The sequence below is a fragment of the Cinclus cinclus genome, chromosome 2, assembly GCF_963662255.1.
Source record: "Cinclus cinclus chromosome 2, bCinCin1.1, whole genome shotgun sequence".
Taxonomy (NCBI): domain Eukaryota; kingdom Metazoa; phylum Chordata; class Aves; order Passeriformes; family Cinclidae; genus Cinclus; species Cinclus cinclus.
In genome coordinates this window covers 57,236,501-57,253,827 of record NC_085047.1, presented here as the reverse complement: position 1 = coordinate 57,253,827, position 17,327 = coordinate 57,236,501, and the positions used below count along the sequence as shown (strand labels likewise).

General features: G+C 38.0%; 1 protein-coding gene across 2 annotated transcripts in view; it reads left to right on the top strand.

Annotated features, from left to right (window-relative positions):
• Positions 1-17,327, top strand: part of GTF2F2 (general transcription factor IIF subunit 2) — an 80,798-nt gene that overhangs the window by 30,009 nt on the left and 33,462 nt on the right. For both annotated transcript variants that reach the window (XM_062514770.1, XM_062514769.1), the window contains one exon: positions 8,174-8,255. In XM_062514770.1, the coding sequence (XP_062370754.1) occupies positions 8,174-8,255 (82 nt within the window). The remainder of the gene's footprint in view (positions 1-8,173; positions 8,256-17,327) is intronic.

Here is a 17,327-nt window from a genome sequence, read left to right as displayed (position 1 = left end):
TGTTTAATGTAAGTCAAAGATATTTCAATCAGAGATTTTAATCTAATTTTGAAATATTTGGACTTTTTTCAAGGTTAACTCTTTTCATTAATTATTACATTTTTCAAGTTCAAGTTACTGAATTAGTAATTGAGAAAATGAAAAAGCCAATTAGTTTTAAGTAAGGTTTGTTTTCCATTACAGGAGACATCCATTCAAATTTATTTTATTGTCAAATGATGGAAAATTCACTTAATGTGCTTAGATTGTGCATAGCTAAAGCATCGAACCATCTTATTTTCTGTTAAACATTAAGAGAATGATTGATGGTGCTTTCACCTCACACAGTAGACTTGAAATACTTTAAAGGGGAGCTAGGAGCATCCTAGTACAAGTGAATAGGGATTTCCAAGGAGAGAAGGGATTTGTAAAATATAAGAAATTTTCCATGTCCAGTTAAGCTGTCTGCATTTTAATAGCCAGAATTTATGGAGCAGTGTGTGTTCTCTTTTCATCTTCTTCTGAATGTTCTAACACTTGCAGTTGATATTTTCTACTTTTGTGAGCAAGTAAGTATTCTTTGAAAGATCATGCAAAATCATTTTAGTGGTTTGTATGATAAAATATTCAAAATGGATTTGGTGTGGAAAATATACTCTGTGGAGTTCATGAATATTTACACTTAAACCTTTGAGACTTGAAAAATTTAGAGCTGCTGTAAAATTTTCACTTTATTTCACTGCAGCTGACAGTCATCTGTAACATAAAATTAAAACTTGGCATTTCTTGGTGTAAGTTTTCCACTTTCTGTGCTATACTACCAGACTTACCCAAAAAGCCCTCATTCTTCCTGGGCACTTGGCGATACATATGGTATTGTAGTGCATGTCATTTTAGTGGTGTGATTTCATATAATTTACTGCTTTTTGAAGGTGTAGCTATGCTGGATATCCTTTTTTTTGTCCTTTTGTCCATGCACTGAAAGATCATCCAAAAGTTCATTTTGGCAAAGATACAGAAGTATTTCTTGCAGTCAAGTTAGAGACTTTGACCATTTTTGTGTTCTTTTGTGTTGTGTACCAGCATGTGGTGGCTGAGATGTGCCAAGTGCATCCCAGATCTTCTTGCTTCCCACTTGGATTGAAACAGAGTAACTTACTGCTGGGTGCTTTCCCCTGTTGTTAGGGTACTGGGTACTGTTCCTGCCCTATCCAGCTGAAGTGTCCTGTGGGGTAGCAACTCTGAAGTGACTGCTGCCTCACAAATTATTAGTGTCACCTGCATGCTGGGATGGCTGTTGAAGTAGGCAGTGGTGCTGGAATCCAGCAATTGAAAGGATATTGTTTGGGTTTCAGATTAAGTCAGAAAATACACTGAGCACCCTTGTGCACACTTAGGAGAGTGCGTATACTAGTAGTACTCCCTTCCCAAGTTGCTCACACTTTGGGTTGTGCCAGAAGGGCAATCCATGGAGATTCCCAGGTTCTCACTCAGCTGTCCTGGAGACAGTGAAAATTCAGTGCTAGTGTCTAGCAGCTACACAAACAAAACCTTGGAGGAGGGAGCTAGGCATCTGCCCCTCCTTCTGCCCTACATGTTTCCTTTTGGAAAATAACCTCACTCCCACTCAACCTCCACCATCTTCCTGAACCTCCTGGTCTGTAAGCTTGAGCATGCCATAGAGCTGAGAATTCAGGACCAGATCACACCATGGAAAAGATGGTGCTTTACAGGTGGTTCAGCTTACTTGCCTATCCAAGGAGCATCAGCTTTACCAACAGTTTGCTGTCAGTAAAAATAACCTGGGTTACAGAAACCAGCTACTTTTTTATTAGAGTACAAAAAAATATAAGGAAAATTCCCAGCTAATAAGAGGACGAGAAATTTAGAAGTGTATTAAGAAGCCATGCTAATAGAATCTGTTAGGGTTATTGAGGCAATTTGCTATTCATTTATTGTCATAGCACAGAAAATTGTCCAGCCTGTTGGACAATTAGACCATTCAGTAGCTCCTGTCTCACAGTGTTGTTAGCACAGAAATTCTCATTTCAGTAATATCTCCAGGCGTTGATTAACAGCTATTGAAGACAATCACTACATAGTAATTAAAATTAAAGATTTTCAAACCAGCAAGTCTGAACAATTTGCATTCAAGAGTTTCTAAAGGGCTGTCTAAGAAACTGTTGAAGTTGCTGTTGATATTTTTAATAATTTTTGAGCACTGCAATTCTACAAGACTGGAAAAGCAAATGCTGCACCAGTATATGAAAGACTATTTGGATGAGCCAGGTATTTAAATATGAAAAGATACTGTATGAAAAACGATAAAATCTCTGACTTGGAAATCAATCAGTTAATTAAGGGAGGGTAATATAATACTAATTAATGTGGGTGGACCCAGGCTTTTTTGCCCTTTTTTTTAATTAGAATTTGTTCAGCAAAGCAGGTGATGCTTTTTCTCTGTTAAATTCTTCAGGATGTTTCATTTGTCATTTTGTAGTAGACTATATACTGCATTAGTTTCCCTATCATTTAGCTATATAGAACTTAACCTGCAGGCTTCAAACTGGCAAATGTTAAGCAAAAAATTGTCACTCAAATGTTGCTGTGATTTGGTTCATGGTCCAATTTTTTTCTAGTGAGTGATCAAGGAGGTAGTTGCTGATGGTTTTGCAGATGATACGCATGAGAGTACAGTCAGTAAGGCGATACATTGCTGATGCAGAACCATTTGGATAGTTGGTTAGGGTAACATTTTATTATCACCAAATACAATATTTATGTGTCCAGGAACACCCTGTAGACAGAGTTTGCAGTACTTACGTTTGCAGGAGAGTTAGGGCAGAGGCTCTTATCTATGTATAATACATCACTGACAGCTGAGCATGAGGTCATTGTTCTGTGCAATGGTCAGTAAAACAAACATAGAATGGATCACTGAAAGCCTAAATAAGGGAATACCAAGTGAAGGTCTGGAGATCCTGTTCCTTAGTTGCATAGCTAACAGGGAAGGATAGTCTGAGAAGGTCACCAGCTTTGAGGCAAAAGAGGTGCTACAAAATGCCTTTGATCTGTAAGAGCAGAGCTGAAGTCTAGTGAAGGAAGGGTCTGTGTCTTGTTCAGCCAACACGTGCAAGAGCCTTGGAAGCTGCACAGCAGTTTAAGAGAGCAGTGTGAGCTTACCAGGGCTTCTGACTTGAATGCTGGTGTGCTGATTTTCCATGGTAGAGTTAACTTTCTTCACAGTGGCTGGTATGGGGCTGCATTTTGGGTTTGTTCTGAACACAAACAGGGTTGATAACACAGAGATGTTTTTGTTATTGCTGAGCAGAGATTACACAGAGCCAAGGCTTTTTCTGCTTTTTGTACTGACATACTGGTGAGGAAGTTAGGGGTGCATAACAGCCCGGGGGTGCACGACAGGGGTCCCAAACTGACCAAATGTTCCAGACCATGTGACATCATCCTCAGCATATTAATTGGGGAAGAAGGAGGAAGAGGGAGGACATTTGGAGTGATAGCATTTGTCTTCCCAAATAACCATTATATGTGATATGGCCCTGTCTTTATCCCAGCCCAGAGTTTTCCAGCTTTTACCCTTATTCTCTCCCTGATCCTGCTGGTGGGGCAGTGGGTGGCTGTGTGGGGCTTGATTGCTGGTTGCGGTTAAACCCTGACAGCTGGGAAGCATCAGCCCATCTTCTAACAGCTGAGGAGCTGGAGGCACATGTCCCCACAAGCTGTTCTGACTGCACTTCTATCTCCTTTTTCCTGCTGTTTGGGAACCATGCATCCTGAGTGTGGTCTTCTCCTTTTCTCCTTGGTACTGCTCACAAGGCAGAGTTGTTGGTAAGCTCCAGAACCTGACCCACGTGCTGTCAAATCTGGCTGTGAGAGACAGTATCTCAGGAGAGACATACATGAACTGGACTTTCTCAGGCCAATAAGAACAATTAAGAAGCTGAAGAATTGGCATAATGGAAGGTTTAAGAAAACATGATTTATTTTTATTAGGCTTGATAAAGGTGGAGACCATGTAAGTGCTTGGATGGGCAGAAATGCTTTCCTAGCAGTCTCTTCAACTTAGCAGTCAATGGTCTAACAAGACAGTGGCTGGAAATCAAAGCTGAGTGCAGTCAGACTAGACGATTAATACATTAAAATCTCCAAGCCAGTCCATCTCTCTCTCTAAAGACTACAACAATCCAACCCCTATCAGATCATCTACTGCACAATTCCAGTAAATTTCTCTTCTGCCTGTTTATTAGCACTGGCTTAAATGTTTCTACCATATTCTGTTCTTTGATAATGATTGTCAGCAGGATTCCAAGCTGGAATCTGTGTCTCTGCAGCATATCTATCATCTCACTGAGATAATAGTTGAAATTGCTTTATGAATTGCCACCAAGGCATTCAGGCAGGGAGGTTAGGGTGAGCATGCATTTGGCAGCTGATGATGAACCTATGGATTCTGTGGAGTGGCCTGTCTGGAGGTGCACTAAGAAGATACTTTGTACCTGCCAACACTTGTTGGGCAACTGAGAGCATGAGATTCTTGGGAAAATGTGTTATTTTCCTTTCTCATCACTCATCTTAGCTAATCTTTCAGATCTATTTATTTATTTTGTACTATCTACTTTGAGTAGGTGTTTTTAACAGGGAGCTACCACTTTCATGCTTCAATCATACCTTTTAGACTGATGAGACTATGGAAATATGAAGGCAGATATGTAGTATTTTGGATATCTTTTCATTGCACTTCTGCAACAGTTGAAGACAGACTCATGTCTGAATTTGAGTTTGGTGAATGAAGTCTAATTAGGCTGCAAAGGGAATAAAAACTACAGTCTTGCATCCAGAGGTTTGCGTGTATCTTTGATCTTTGTGTATTCTGCTAGACTCTAAAATTGTGTTAAAATCCCTAAGAGGGTCCAGGGGAAGTGGGACATAAGCCTTGGTTTTTGGACGGTGGATATTCTGAGACAGCAGACAAGTTTAGCTGCAATGTAGTATTTGGGAGACCGTGCACAGCCTTGTACATGAAGTGGTTGGAACATTTTGTCTGGATTTGACTGCAAAAGTCAAATCTGAATCAGTGGTAATTAAAAGAGGGTATTAGCTAAGACATCAAAGATGAGATACCAGAGAAGTTGTGGATTCCCTAACCCTGACAGTGTTAAAGGCTAGGTTGGGTGGGGCTTTGAGCAACCTGGTCTAGTGAAAGGTCTTCCTGACCATGAGAGGGGGGTTGGAACTGAATGGTTTTTAAGGTCCTTTATAACCCAAACCGTTATGTGATTCTGTGGTAATATTAAGGATAAACATGTTTAACTGACATGTTCATTTCCTAAATAGTTGGTGGGTGGGAACTCTGCTGTACTGATCCTTAAAACTTAAGAATAATTTGAAAATTGTGCAAAGTGCAGGGAGATTGATAGTGACATATTAGTGTTCAGGCAGCTGGGTTAGATGGTTCAGACAAATATAGGTTATCTAGCCTTGAAACTTATTCCATAGAAGTGAGCAGAAAAATTGTTACGGAGTTCAAGAGATAGATAAAATTGGAAATGTAATGAATGCTAGCAAACATGTCTTTATGTAAAGTTTTTCTGGTCAATCAAACTTAATATTATTTATTTTAAAGATTGCGTGTTTAAAGTAACAGCACATTTGCAGGCTGCTTAACATATCTTAATGCACATAGTCTAGATCCTTGTGACATTCTGATTTATATCTTAAAAAAAAAAAAGCAAGCACAGAACAAGATTAAGAACTAGCTGACAGTTATCAGAAATGAATTATGAGTAGGAAGCCAGTTGAGTTACAGTTTGAAGGGCTTCCTCCAGGATTAGCAAGGACAGTGGTAGGTGAGAATCACTGCTTATAAAATGTGCCATGATTGGCACAACTGCTGGCCAAACAGTGAACAACTATGACAGGACTGTCAAGGTGTGACTGGGATTGCATGATTCACAGAATCTGTTTTAAAGACAACGCATTTTCACCAAGCCAAAGACACCTAGGCAATGCAGAGCACATATGTAAAATGTGAAGCTTAGAACTAGGACTCAAAATAGTTGTGCTAGTAATATAATAGCCAGTCAACTCCACAAACCTCCAGAACTTGGTTTTTAGAGACAAATTGATCTTAACCCAGTTTTAGCTTGAAACAGTCATGGGACACAGACACTGTGTGCTCTCTCCTCCAAAATAAACCCTACAACAAAAAAACACCAGAAAATAATTGAATTCTAAATGAGATGGGACAGTTTTTTTCCTGACAGTCCCCCTTCCTCCCTCTCTCAGGCTGAATTCATAGTTTCTGCTGAATAACTTTCAAATGGCTTAAGTGTGAGGGGAGAGAAATTCCAGCTCCTGTATCTATTATTTTACTTCTATATATAGTTTTCATAAAATCAGTACAGTAGTGTTATGTCTGGTTTCTGGTCTCTTTAATCTTAAAACATTATTTCAAGATTGAACAAGATGCAAATAAGAAACCCCAGACTGATTTAAGTATGGCAAAAATGTCTTGTGATGAGATATTGCATGAACGTAAATTGGTTCATTTATTGAAAAGATGATTGAAAAGCAACTTGATTACAATTTCTAAGTACTTTCAAAGGGAGAAAACACCAGATACTGAAAGGCTCTTTACCATAGTATAGAAAGTCATAAGAAGAACCAACTGCTAGAAGCTGAAGCCAAATTCTTACTAGAAATTAACCAGCAATATCAGTACCACTTTAGCCACAAATAACTTACTAGGTTCTGTAAAGGAGAAAGACCATAAAATTTTTCTGTTCATGATGCATAGGTAGTCAGGCACATTTTTCAGGTTGACTCTTTCGACCATTAACTTGGGAATCCACAAAATCACAAGTATCTTAGAACAAGTTTTCTCTGTTTCATTCAAACCTATCTAAAAAAATATGGCATTCTTACTGCTTTCAAAGATTTAGTTTGAATCAATCCCAGAAATTTTAGATTAAATAATTTTAAAATATATGATGTTTAAGTAATTGCTTCTGACATTATTCAGGGAGAGCAGACTTTGATGTGCAGATGTAGTAATATTTCAGTCTATAAGGTGATAAGAAACCCAGCAGTATCACAGTGCTTTAGGTTACTTGGGCATCAGCATTTCTAAGAATTTCTGTCATCTTCTTTGATATTGCCAGCAGGAGGTGACAGTGACAGTGTAGTGCCTTTGGAAGGACATTTTAATACTGAGAGCTAATCAAGCCTTTAAAAGTCATCCTTTGTTGTAATGCAAGGCTGTTCCAGAGGTGTTTGTTCAACACATACTCCACTGGCTATGCCCAAGAGAGATGCATGAATTGACATGTGCTTCTCCCACATCTGCACATTATGCACTAGGACATTGTAGTAGAAGTGAAGAAGCTTTCCCACCATCGCTTCTCTCTTCATTTCTGCGTCAAGTTGCTTTTAATTTTTGGGTTTACCTACCTTTATGGTGTGGGCTGGTACTGCTGTGTTAGTCATCATTGCTTCAGGCAAAAGGTGGTCATGTGGGGTAGCAAAGTGACTGCATCACAGAGGTGAATATACAGAGAGGAGTTCTACCTAAATTCATGTATGTGGTGCCCTAGATTACTCACTGAAAGCTTTTACTTCTTTTCCCTGACTGTTACCATATGTTGTATTATTGCTTTTTTGCATTCAGTTCCTTTAGTGTACTTTTAAAAAAACTTGTAACAACAGGAAAATGTGGTACTCTTTTCCTGAGAATAAGAATAAAATCATCTTTTATCTTCCACTAATTTTGGATACTCAGATTATCAGATTCTCTTTGTAGGTTATTTTTTTCATAGTCACTGATTATATTAATTGCCCATTTACAGAAAACAGTTCCTAGATAATAATCTGAGTGCAACATCTAGAGAAAGGAGTTGCAATCTCTTATTTAAAATTTGATCTCTGTGATTTATTTTTAGTATGTAAAACACCTGAAGGCAAAATAAGGAAGTCTAGGGTATACCAGCTATACTAACACATTTTTCCTGCTTATTTCTTTGGTGTCTAAATAGCTGAGATTTTAGAATTTGATTTGAGAACTAAAATTATATTATATTTAGTAAATTCTTAATTAGTGAAAAATAATTCAAATGTTGACCATCTTGGTGGATCTTATTTTAATATCCAGTTTTACTTAATTTTCTTTTCATTCTAGATAAACTTGCCTTGGAAGGAATAGTGGTGCAACGTGCTGAATGCAGACCTGCAGCTAGTGAAAATTATATGAAGCTGAAAAGGTAGGAGTCTTTAATGACAAATTATATGTGATACCTGACTTCGGTGCTTTTATTATTGCCTTACTAGGGAAGGGTGATTTCAGTATTATCATGGTCTTACACCAGATTTACACAGAATCAGAACTGATCTTGCTTTTGGGGTGGATTTACTGTAGGGATGGAGTGAAGGCTGCTGTGGGAGTTTTATCCCTCTCTGGTTTTGTCTGGTGGGATGATGCAGACTTCTGCATCCCATCACATGCAAATCTCTTACTAGAGCACATGTACGTTTTCATATCTGAACGTATGACTGTACTCAAATGTGATTGAAGCTGAATTTCCTGAAGACTTAAGGGATTACATTGGTCTGCTCAGGACGCACTTCTTGATTGTGGGTTTCTGTGGATCACCCAAGTTTAATTCCACTTTACACTGTGCCATGCTAGACAAAAAGGATCTCTGAAAAGACATTTAAAATGTCTGGAGAAGTGCTGGACCTAAACTGGCATGCTTCTTAGAAAAGGTAGTGACTGAAAATACCAGAAGTGGCATGGAAACCACAACATGCACATTTAACAGGATCATTTAGTGGCTTCTGAAAATTTAAGTGAATACCTCTAGAATTTACCATGTGATTCATATATCGTATGGGTAATTAACTTGATGATGTTCTCTAGTAATCAGATTTGGGATTGAACTGTGCTGTATATGAAGTGCATCTGTATATATTTTAGGCATGTGGGTTTTAATTAAATCACCCTTTTACACTTTGAGTTTGTTGTAAATAGAGAAATTCAAAGCAGGAAATTTCAGGAAGAGAATCATCTGTGACTGGTTTTAGAATTGTCAGAAGGAACACAGAAAATGCAAAGTGATGTTTTTCTCCAATGCCGGATATGATTTCTGTGTATTTATACATTTTCAGTATCTTGTATTTTATTAACCTTCTCTGTCATGTAAATTGCTCCAGTATTTCTTTACTGAATTCATACAGTTCTGACATTTTATATTCTAGCTGTTGGCAAATTAGTACCATAAGTTTGTTCCCGTACAGTGAACTACTTTGTTTCAGATGGAGTTCTGTGGTTGCCATCATGGTTTTTGTCATCAGTAGGAAATGGAGTATGAGGCAAATGTAATGTTATAGAAAAGGACTCATTTCAATCTGGCAGTTTTAAATATACACGAATATAGAATGTAAGTTGTATTTGCTTCATAATTGTTGTAATCACAGGATCAGGTTTCATGATCCAACTGCTTTTTTGTATTTTGTACATAGTTGATCAGATAAGCATCTCTGGTAAGGCCACAGAAAGAGGCAGAAACAGAACTGATAGCTTTAATTAAGTACTACCCAAACTTTGAATTTTTCAGCGTTCTGCTTTCTGTCACACATGCATGGATGCAGCCCCTCCTGGTCTTCAATTTTGTCATGTTCTACTCCTACAGGAGCAACAGAAGTACAAACACAAAAGCAGATTTTGTCTCTGAAAACACTGACAGGAGAAAACAATGGTACTGTTGTTTTTTCCTTCCTCTAGAAAAATTGTCAGGCTGTGTATTCCTACTTTCTAACTTCACATGTTGCTAGAGATTTTTTGCCTTCTACCAAGAAGTAAAAAAAACCCCAGTCTGTTCTGTTGAGAATCAGCATGAGATTTAGCACTTCTAGCAGTCACAGCCTCAGAAGGAATTGGTTTATATCCAAATACTGTATCTGATATTTGAGTAGTAGGATCTAACTTTTCTCTTCACTCCCTTTATGCTCTCCCACCCTCAACATGCTACAGTCTGTACATAAAAAAAGGTGACAGAATTAAAGATAAAACACATACATTATAGAGCAGTTTTATATTAAAACATTTTGTTCATTTTTCTATTTACTCTTGTGCTTTATATGAGAGAGATTCCTCAAAGGTGGAATTTATAATATTGATAAAACAGCAAGTCTATTGTGTAGGCTTTGAGTGCTATAATACTAAGTTAAGTTGGGAAGGAAATAAAATTAAAAGATAAATGCAGTTGCTTCAAACATTGAAGATCTAGAAGAGGAAACTGCACATTCTCAAAATCTGTAATCACTTTTTTTTCTGAGAGCTGGCAGTAACTAAAAAGGATTATATACTTCCTGGTATTAAATGCAGATACTGATCCTGTCCATCTGCACCTGGGTCAAGGAGATCAGCTGATGGATGCATGGTGTGGTGTTGGTTTCCTTGCTGCTCTGTAGAGTTTCAGCGTGAGGATGAAGCGATGGTGTGGTGATGGGCTTGCCAGCAGTTTAGTGGGAGATAAGTGTGACGTGTGGGTTTAAGGATGGATAATGAAACTACAGAAACTGGTGACATGTGAGTGAAAGTGTTAACAGACGTAGTAGTTGGGAGGGTTTTTCCCCCCAGCTTTTGATTACAGAAAGGATGAAGATGGCTGACGTTCGCAGCATGTTGAATACATGGTACGAATGTGTGTCTAAGGATAACTGCTCCCTAACTAAAGTAAAACAGAGGTTGTATGACCTTTGCTTGGTATTCCATTTTGCAAGTTTTGTTGTTGGCAGATTTATTTAAATTTTTTCAGTTTTTCTGAACTTCACGTTCTAGAATAGGGACAAATATCATGAAACTCCCACTATCCTGCACTAGGAAAGCTTAGTGCTATTGAATTTCCTACAAAATTTTTATTAGCAGTGTATTTCTTCTTCATAGCACCTTAATGATTGGTTTTACATTTGCAGTTATTGAGGCTATCTGGAAAATATTATGTGGTTTCCAAGCACCTGTCACAATTTCTGTCTTGTGGGAGTGGATCTCATGATCCCATTTAAAAATATTTGGACTGTGTGGAGAAAAAGGTAGGCAGACCATTCCTAACAGCAGACAGCTTTGCTGCACAGTGTCACAGAAAATACTGTGCCTACACTGCTCTATGATAGATCCCTTCTTGCCCCATGGAGCCTGTCAGACAGTGGGGGCACATGTGAACTGTGGTAGCAGTGTGTATGTCACAGGTGGGTTCACACATGGCTCAGTGTGCAGCACACTCAATATTTGCATTAGGCTTGTGCCCCCACCATCCATGTCATCCAGGTAGGTTGTTGCCTTTTGCTTCCCTCCACATCCTTCCTAGCCAGTCCTACATGAACCAGACTAGGCTTAAGAGATTTTAATGTTGCGATCCCACTGTTTAACCACCTTGGATTAATGACCCCAGCCACCTCCCAAAAAAAAAAAAAATATAGCAGCTTCTTCCAAGCAGCTTCTCTGCTCTGGGAAACATGGGGCACAGGAAGAGAGGTGTTCTCCAGACGTTCAGGATCCCTTCAGGCTCCAGGTGACCTGAGAGGAGATGAGAATAAGATTTTGATACTCCTAAGGGGTGCTTGCTATTCTCAAAAGAGGGAAAATGGAGGGCTGGGGTTGTGCAAAGGGAAAAAAAGAGGTATAAGACATTCCTTTCTTCTCTGTTTTATAATACACTTTCTGGCATATGAATTATATTGGTTATGGAAACTAATACTTTCTCAAATGTTGGGAGAGACCACTAATCTGATCACTGGATCTCAATTTCCTTCTTTTTGTAAATGCCTGGAGACTGAGGATAAAAAAAAGTAGACTTTGGTGGCTGACTTACGATTCTCTTTTTGTTTTACGTTAAAATGGCTTCATTACAGCATGGCATGAAATTTGCTTTCTTCTGTTTTTTAAATATCGTTATGCCAGTCATAAGCATCTCAGATTATTTCTGTCACGTTACCTATTTCCATCCTTGCACTGGTCCTCACATTTGTTCTCTTCATTCTTCTGATCATAGCAAAATCTCTTCTTCCCCAATTCTTTCTCGGTCCCCCTTTCCCATTTCTGCCTCTTCATTTCCTCACAGAAAAAAAAAAAAAAGATATTTGGAACACATCAGTATCTTACATGTTTCATTTTAAGGTAAAGTTAAGAAGAAAAAAAGTCTCTGAGAGTGACTTCTGCAAAGCTCCAATTCAGACTGACATTGCCAAGTTGAGCAGCTACAGAAAGGTCTGCAGGACTGCTCAGGTCCTCTGCACTGGGGTGGCTGGAAGCCAGGCTGGCAGTTCTCAGAGGGGGTTTTGAAGGCACATGTGAAGAGCAGCTCAAGCAGTTGATGAATTGTGTGAAGTGTTTGTTAGCACTTCTGCAACACTGAAAAATGGCAGGCAAAAAAGGATTCATTCAGTGCACTTGTTTCATTCTCAAATGTGATGCTGAAATGCTGGTCACCTTTCACAATTGCTTTTAGAATACTAAATACTAATACTTTTTGGAATACCTTTTTGATTTGACTATACCTAATCCAATTACTGAATTCTCACAAACTGTACACCAAGTAATGAAAAAGGAGTGCTGGGATTACCAAAAGTCTAGAAGAGCCAACATTTAACACTGTGACAAGGTTGGTAATCCCTATAGCTCTCTTAAATAATTTAAAAATACATCTTGAAGTGTCATTAGTGAAAATATAGTGATTGCCAGTATGACAGCTTGTAACAAGGCTGCAAGAATTCTGTCTATCTTCTTACTTTTTCTTATAAGAGTTTTCTACAGAGAATATAAAGAAAGTCCTTAGAAAAAGCTGCTGGAAGAAGCATACATAATAGACTTTTAGGAGTAACGGGTTGTTAGACGTTCTAGAATAATCAGTGAACTTCCACATGTGAAAAGTCACATTTCTTTGCAACCATATTGCGGAGGCTTCTAGAAGTCATGAAGCTTGGTGTTCTAGGTCAGGCAAGTGAAATTAAATTAGTGCAGATGAGTTGCTCACCTTTTCTAAAGTACTGAGAGAGTATTGACTGACTGACAGTTCAGTATATTGCGGAAAATGAGCATTATGCCAGGAGTTTGGGTTTGTTGTTTTTTTGTTTGTTTGTTTGTTTGTTTTTTTGGTTGGGGTTATTTTGGGTTTTCTTCCTTTCCCCCCAGCCCCACAAATACTTCCTACTAGCAGAAGAAAATGAGTCATTTGACCACCATGCCACTTCCTATATATTCTTGTAGAGATGCTTAGTTGGCTATGAATTCATTTTCAAAATATATATGTATGCATACATCTGTGCATTTTCCAGAAAGGCTGACGTGCTGCACAAATGCTGCTCGGTTTGTTTGAGGTGGGAAGCCATTTTTATGCAGGGCTGAGATTGCATCTGCCTGTCAGTCAATGCGACCTTGATTTTTCAAGTAACAAAGATCAGTTTCTCTGTCTTGAAGTAAGATTCAGCATAGTACAGAAACACATTCCTGGGATGTTTTGAGTCACTCATCAAGTACAAAAAAAAAATTTCATATGCTAGATTATTTCCAATTGCAGTTTTTCTGGAAGAGTTATGTGCAGTTTGTAGAAAATTAATGTTAATCATGTTCATATAGGCTAAGCTGTATTGTTAAGATATGTATTTTATATTATTCTTGTGTTCCTGGACACTCACCAGTTTTTAACAAATCAAGCAAGCAACATTCTAATTGTGAACATTAGACTACAGTGTAACAGATACACTAGTACTTCAGTATCTATGTCCATTTTTTTGATCAATTTTTCACATTTTTTAACAGAGTAGTGGAGAGAAGCAAGTAAGAAAAACAAGGTTTAAGTGAGATGAGCTCAGCAGCACAGAGAATTGGTTATTCCCCATTGCAGTGATCAGGAGTGTTGCTTTTGTTTGTTTGCTATTTATTTGTTTGTGATCTTAGACTCTTTTCACTGTCTCTTGGCCTTTTCATTTTGCCTGTCACTTTTTGTTGTTCTTACAAGTGTTGTTCTGGGACTGGATTTTAATAGGTCTTTTGTATTACTATGCTTTTTTGTTCAGTGATATGAAAAAGGTTGTAATTTTGGTTGATGCTTCCAGCCATTATAATGATGCTAATATAAAAGGCATAGCCTACTGTTGGTAATGCAGCAGGTATTTTATTGTGTTTCTCTTAAATCTGCAGCTGGATGCAGAAGGTTAATGTGTTCTTTTTACCTAGTTGTTGTCTTCAGCTTCTAGTAGCCAAGCATATATGGGCTAATCTGAGGGAGTTGTGGGTAGGGGGAGAGACATAAGGCATTCCTTTCTTCCTTTTTTTTATACACTTTCTAGTGTATTAATTATATTGGTTATGGAAACTGATACTTCCTTAAATTTTGGGAGAGACCATTGATTTGATCACTGGGTCTCAGTTTCCTTTTTTTTTTTTTTAAAGCCTGGAGGCAGGATTAAAAAAAAAAAGTAGGCTTTGTTGGCTGATTTACAATTCTCCTTTTGTTTTACCTTAAAATGGTTTCATTACAGCATGGCATGAAATTTACCTTCTTTCTGTTATTTAAATAACATTATTTCCAGGTGAGAGTCACAGAATCACAGAATGGTTGAGGTGGGAAGGGACCTCTGGAAGTCATCTGTTCCAAACACCTCTTTTCAGTCAGGGCCACCTAGAACTGGTTGCCCAAGATTGTGTCCAGATTCCTCTGCATTTCTCTGGAACTGAAATAACTTCTGAGTAGAGAGCGTAGTGAATGTGTTCTGTGCCTCTTTAGAAAGGTGTGTTGTTGATAGAAGCTTAGCATGAAGGTCATTTTCAGAAAAAAGAGATGCTTTGGGATGAATATTTAAGAAGAGTTTATGGTAGATACTCCATGAATTTTTCCTTATGCCTTGTGAATGAAATCAGGAGTTCTAATTAGAGAGTTCTCATTGTCCTGGGCTTTTTTTTTTTTGACACAAAGTTCATGAAACAGAGGCTTTGCATTTAAGAATATATCTAGTTTGCCTTTATGGTAATTAGCAAAATAGCATCCATTTCCTTTATATCTGTTGAAAGCAGTGAGGCTAAAAATAGTCACCCTGGAGTATGTTCAGGCTTCAGTCGTAGCCAGCTTCTTCAGGCTGGAAAAAAGCTTCACTCAGTACCAGTGCTCAGCCCCAGAAGTTCTGGATATTTATAATTCTAGTAAACCTTAACGTCAGTGGCATTGATTCCTTCTCTTGAAACCAGAGTCCTTGGTGTCATGCAATGCTGGAGGTCTTTTAACTTTATTTTTTTACAAGGGCAACAATAATTACTAAGATGTCTCTGCTGCTAAGGTTCTTTCCAGATTTCAGTGAGGGACTTGTTTAGAATGTAAGAACATCCTTCCTCTTCCCAGGGTAGCACATTCCTTTTCATCCTCTTTTCCATCTGTAATATGAAAGTCACACTATAGTGGGTGAAAATCAGAGAGTTCAGTTTTAACTACCATGACTGATCTGGTGTTACTGATGTAAATAAATAAGCTCATTTCTTCATCAGTGTGAGCATTTTCTCTGTTGCAGAGCTCACTGAAGCTCATGGCTCTCTTGCTGGCCACCATTCCAAATGCTGTAGTCATGTTGAGTGCTGCCAGTGTTCTGGGTTCTGTGAAACTGCTTTGGCAACTACCAGCCTGACAAGCTCAAATTTCCACAATATGTCGAATGTCAGCACTATACCACATCTATTTTTAAGCCATTTTGTTCACATACTACTGATGATATTTGGAGTTTGTAACAGATCAGTAGACTGGCAACGTCCAACAGTTCCCTGCTACAAAGATGCTCCAAAAATTCTATTATATCATTGAGTACAAAGTTACCTGGTGCAGAATCAAAGATTAGAATCATCAGGTGGCAAGTTCTGTTGCTGATGTCTTGATTTCCTGGCTTATCAAAACATTTCTGAAATGTATGAAGCTACAGGAAGGCACTCTAACAATGGTGAAACTGAAAGGTGGCAGGGTGCATGTGTCCCTCCAAATAGCATCTGTTACTTGGGATGTCACCAAGTTCAAAGAAATTCATAGATGACAAACTGTCCATCCTGTGTTTCTGGTTCTTTTTTGAAGGAATGTCTGTCTGTAGGATTTCAGTGCTTGTCTAACTGGGTTTCCCTGTGATTAGTGGGTGATATAATTCCTGAAAACATGACAAAATTCCAGTGTGAGCTTAAGTCCTAGAGTATCATAGGACCAGCTACACCATGGGCAAAAGCAGTGGAGGTATCTCCTATGCTCCTCTAAGGCTCTGTGGGTGGAAAAGATGCCAGCTTTAGAAATTAATCACAGCATTGCATTTTATGGAAGACTCTCTCATTCTCCAAATGCCTCAGATATTAATGCAAGATACCGAAGTACTGCATCACTTAGTACTCAGGCACAATCCTGAAATGTTTTTCAAAAGAGAGGATATTGTGCAGCCACCTGCTAATGCTTGAGTCTGGGATGCTTTTAAAAAGGCTTAGGAGTTGAATTCAAATTAATGCCATGAAATGGAAAAGAACAGTAAATCACTTTCTTTTGGTGTAAGCAAGAGATATAATGTAAAATTCTTTGAAATTCACTCATCTAATTTACTTAAACTCACTTTTTTTCTCTTTAATCATCTGGATGGAAAAAATGGGATTGCCAGTATCAAAGGCCAACAAATTATACTTAAGCTGCAAATACAGTGAAGGAACTTTAAAATCATAGGAGGCTTATTTACACTTCAAATCAAATGCAAATAATTTTCAGTAATATTTTTCACAAAAGCTTTTCTACAGACAGTTACTTCCCACAGCTTGAAAGCAGCAGAAATTAGTACAATGGACCACTGCCTGAAATATTTATTATGTACATTCATGTGCATGCACAAATTTAACAATTTCATATAAAAACAATAGCTCACAAATTCTTTATTCTTTCCATGCCTTCATTTAAGCAGATATGTCTTAAGAAAAACATATGCTGCTATTTTAATTCAGTTACCATTGCAAGGCTGACATGACTGTGAGAGAATAGGTGGTTTCTCTTTGAAATGGTATTTTATCAGCAGAATGTATGACTTAAATGCCAGTTCTAGTGATGTGTAAATCCTGAAAATATTCCTTCTTTTCAAGTCTACATTGAGTTTGAAATTTTCAAGCTGCTTTATGCTTGTTATGAAATAAAATGAAATAAATTTTTTAACTGAACCTTGAATACGATAATTGCACAATTCCTGAAGCCTGTTATGATGTTTTTGCTAGACTGTTGCCTCCTTTGTTTGCAGTCAGTAGATTTGCATGGGAGTCAATCACTGTCATTTTGGTATCT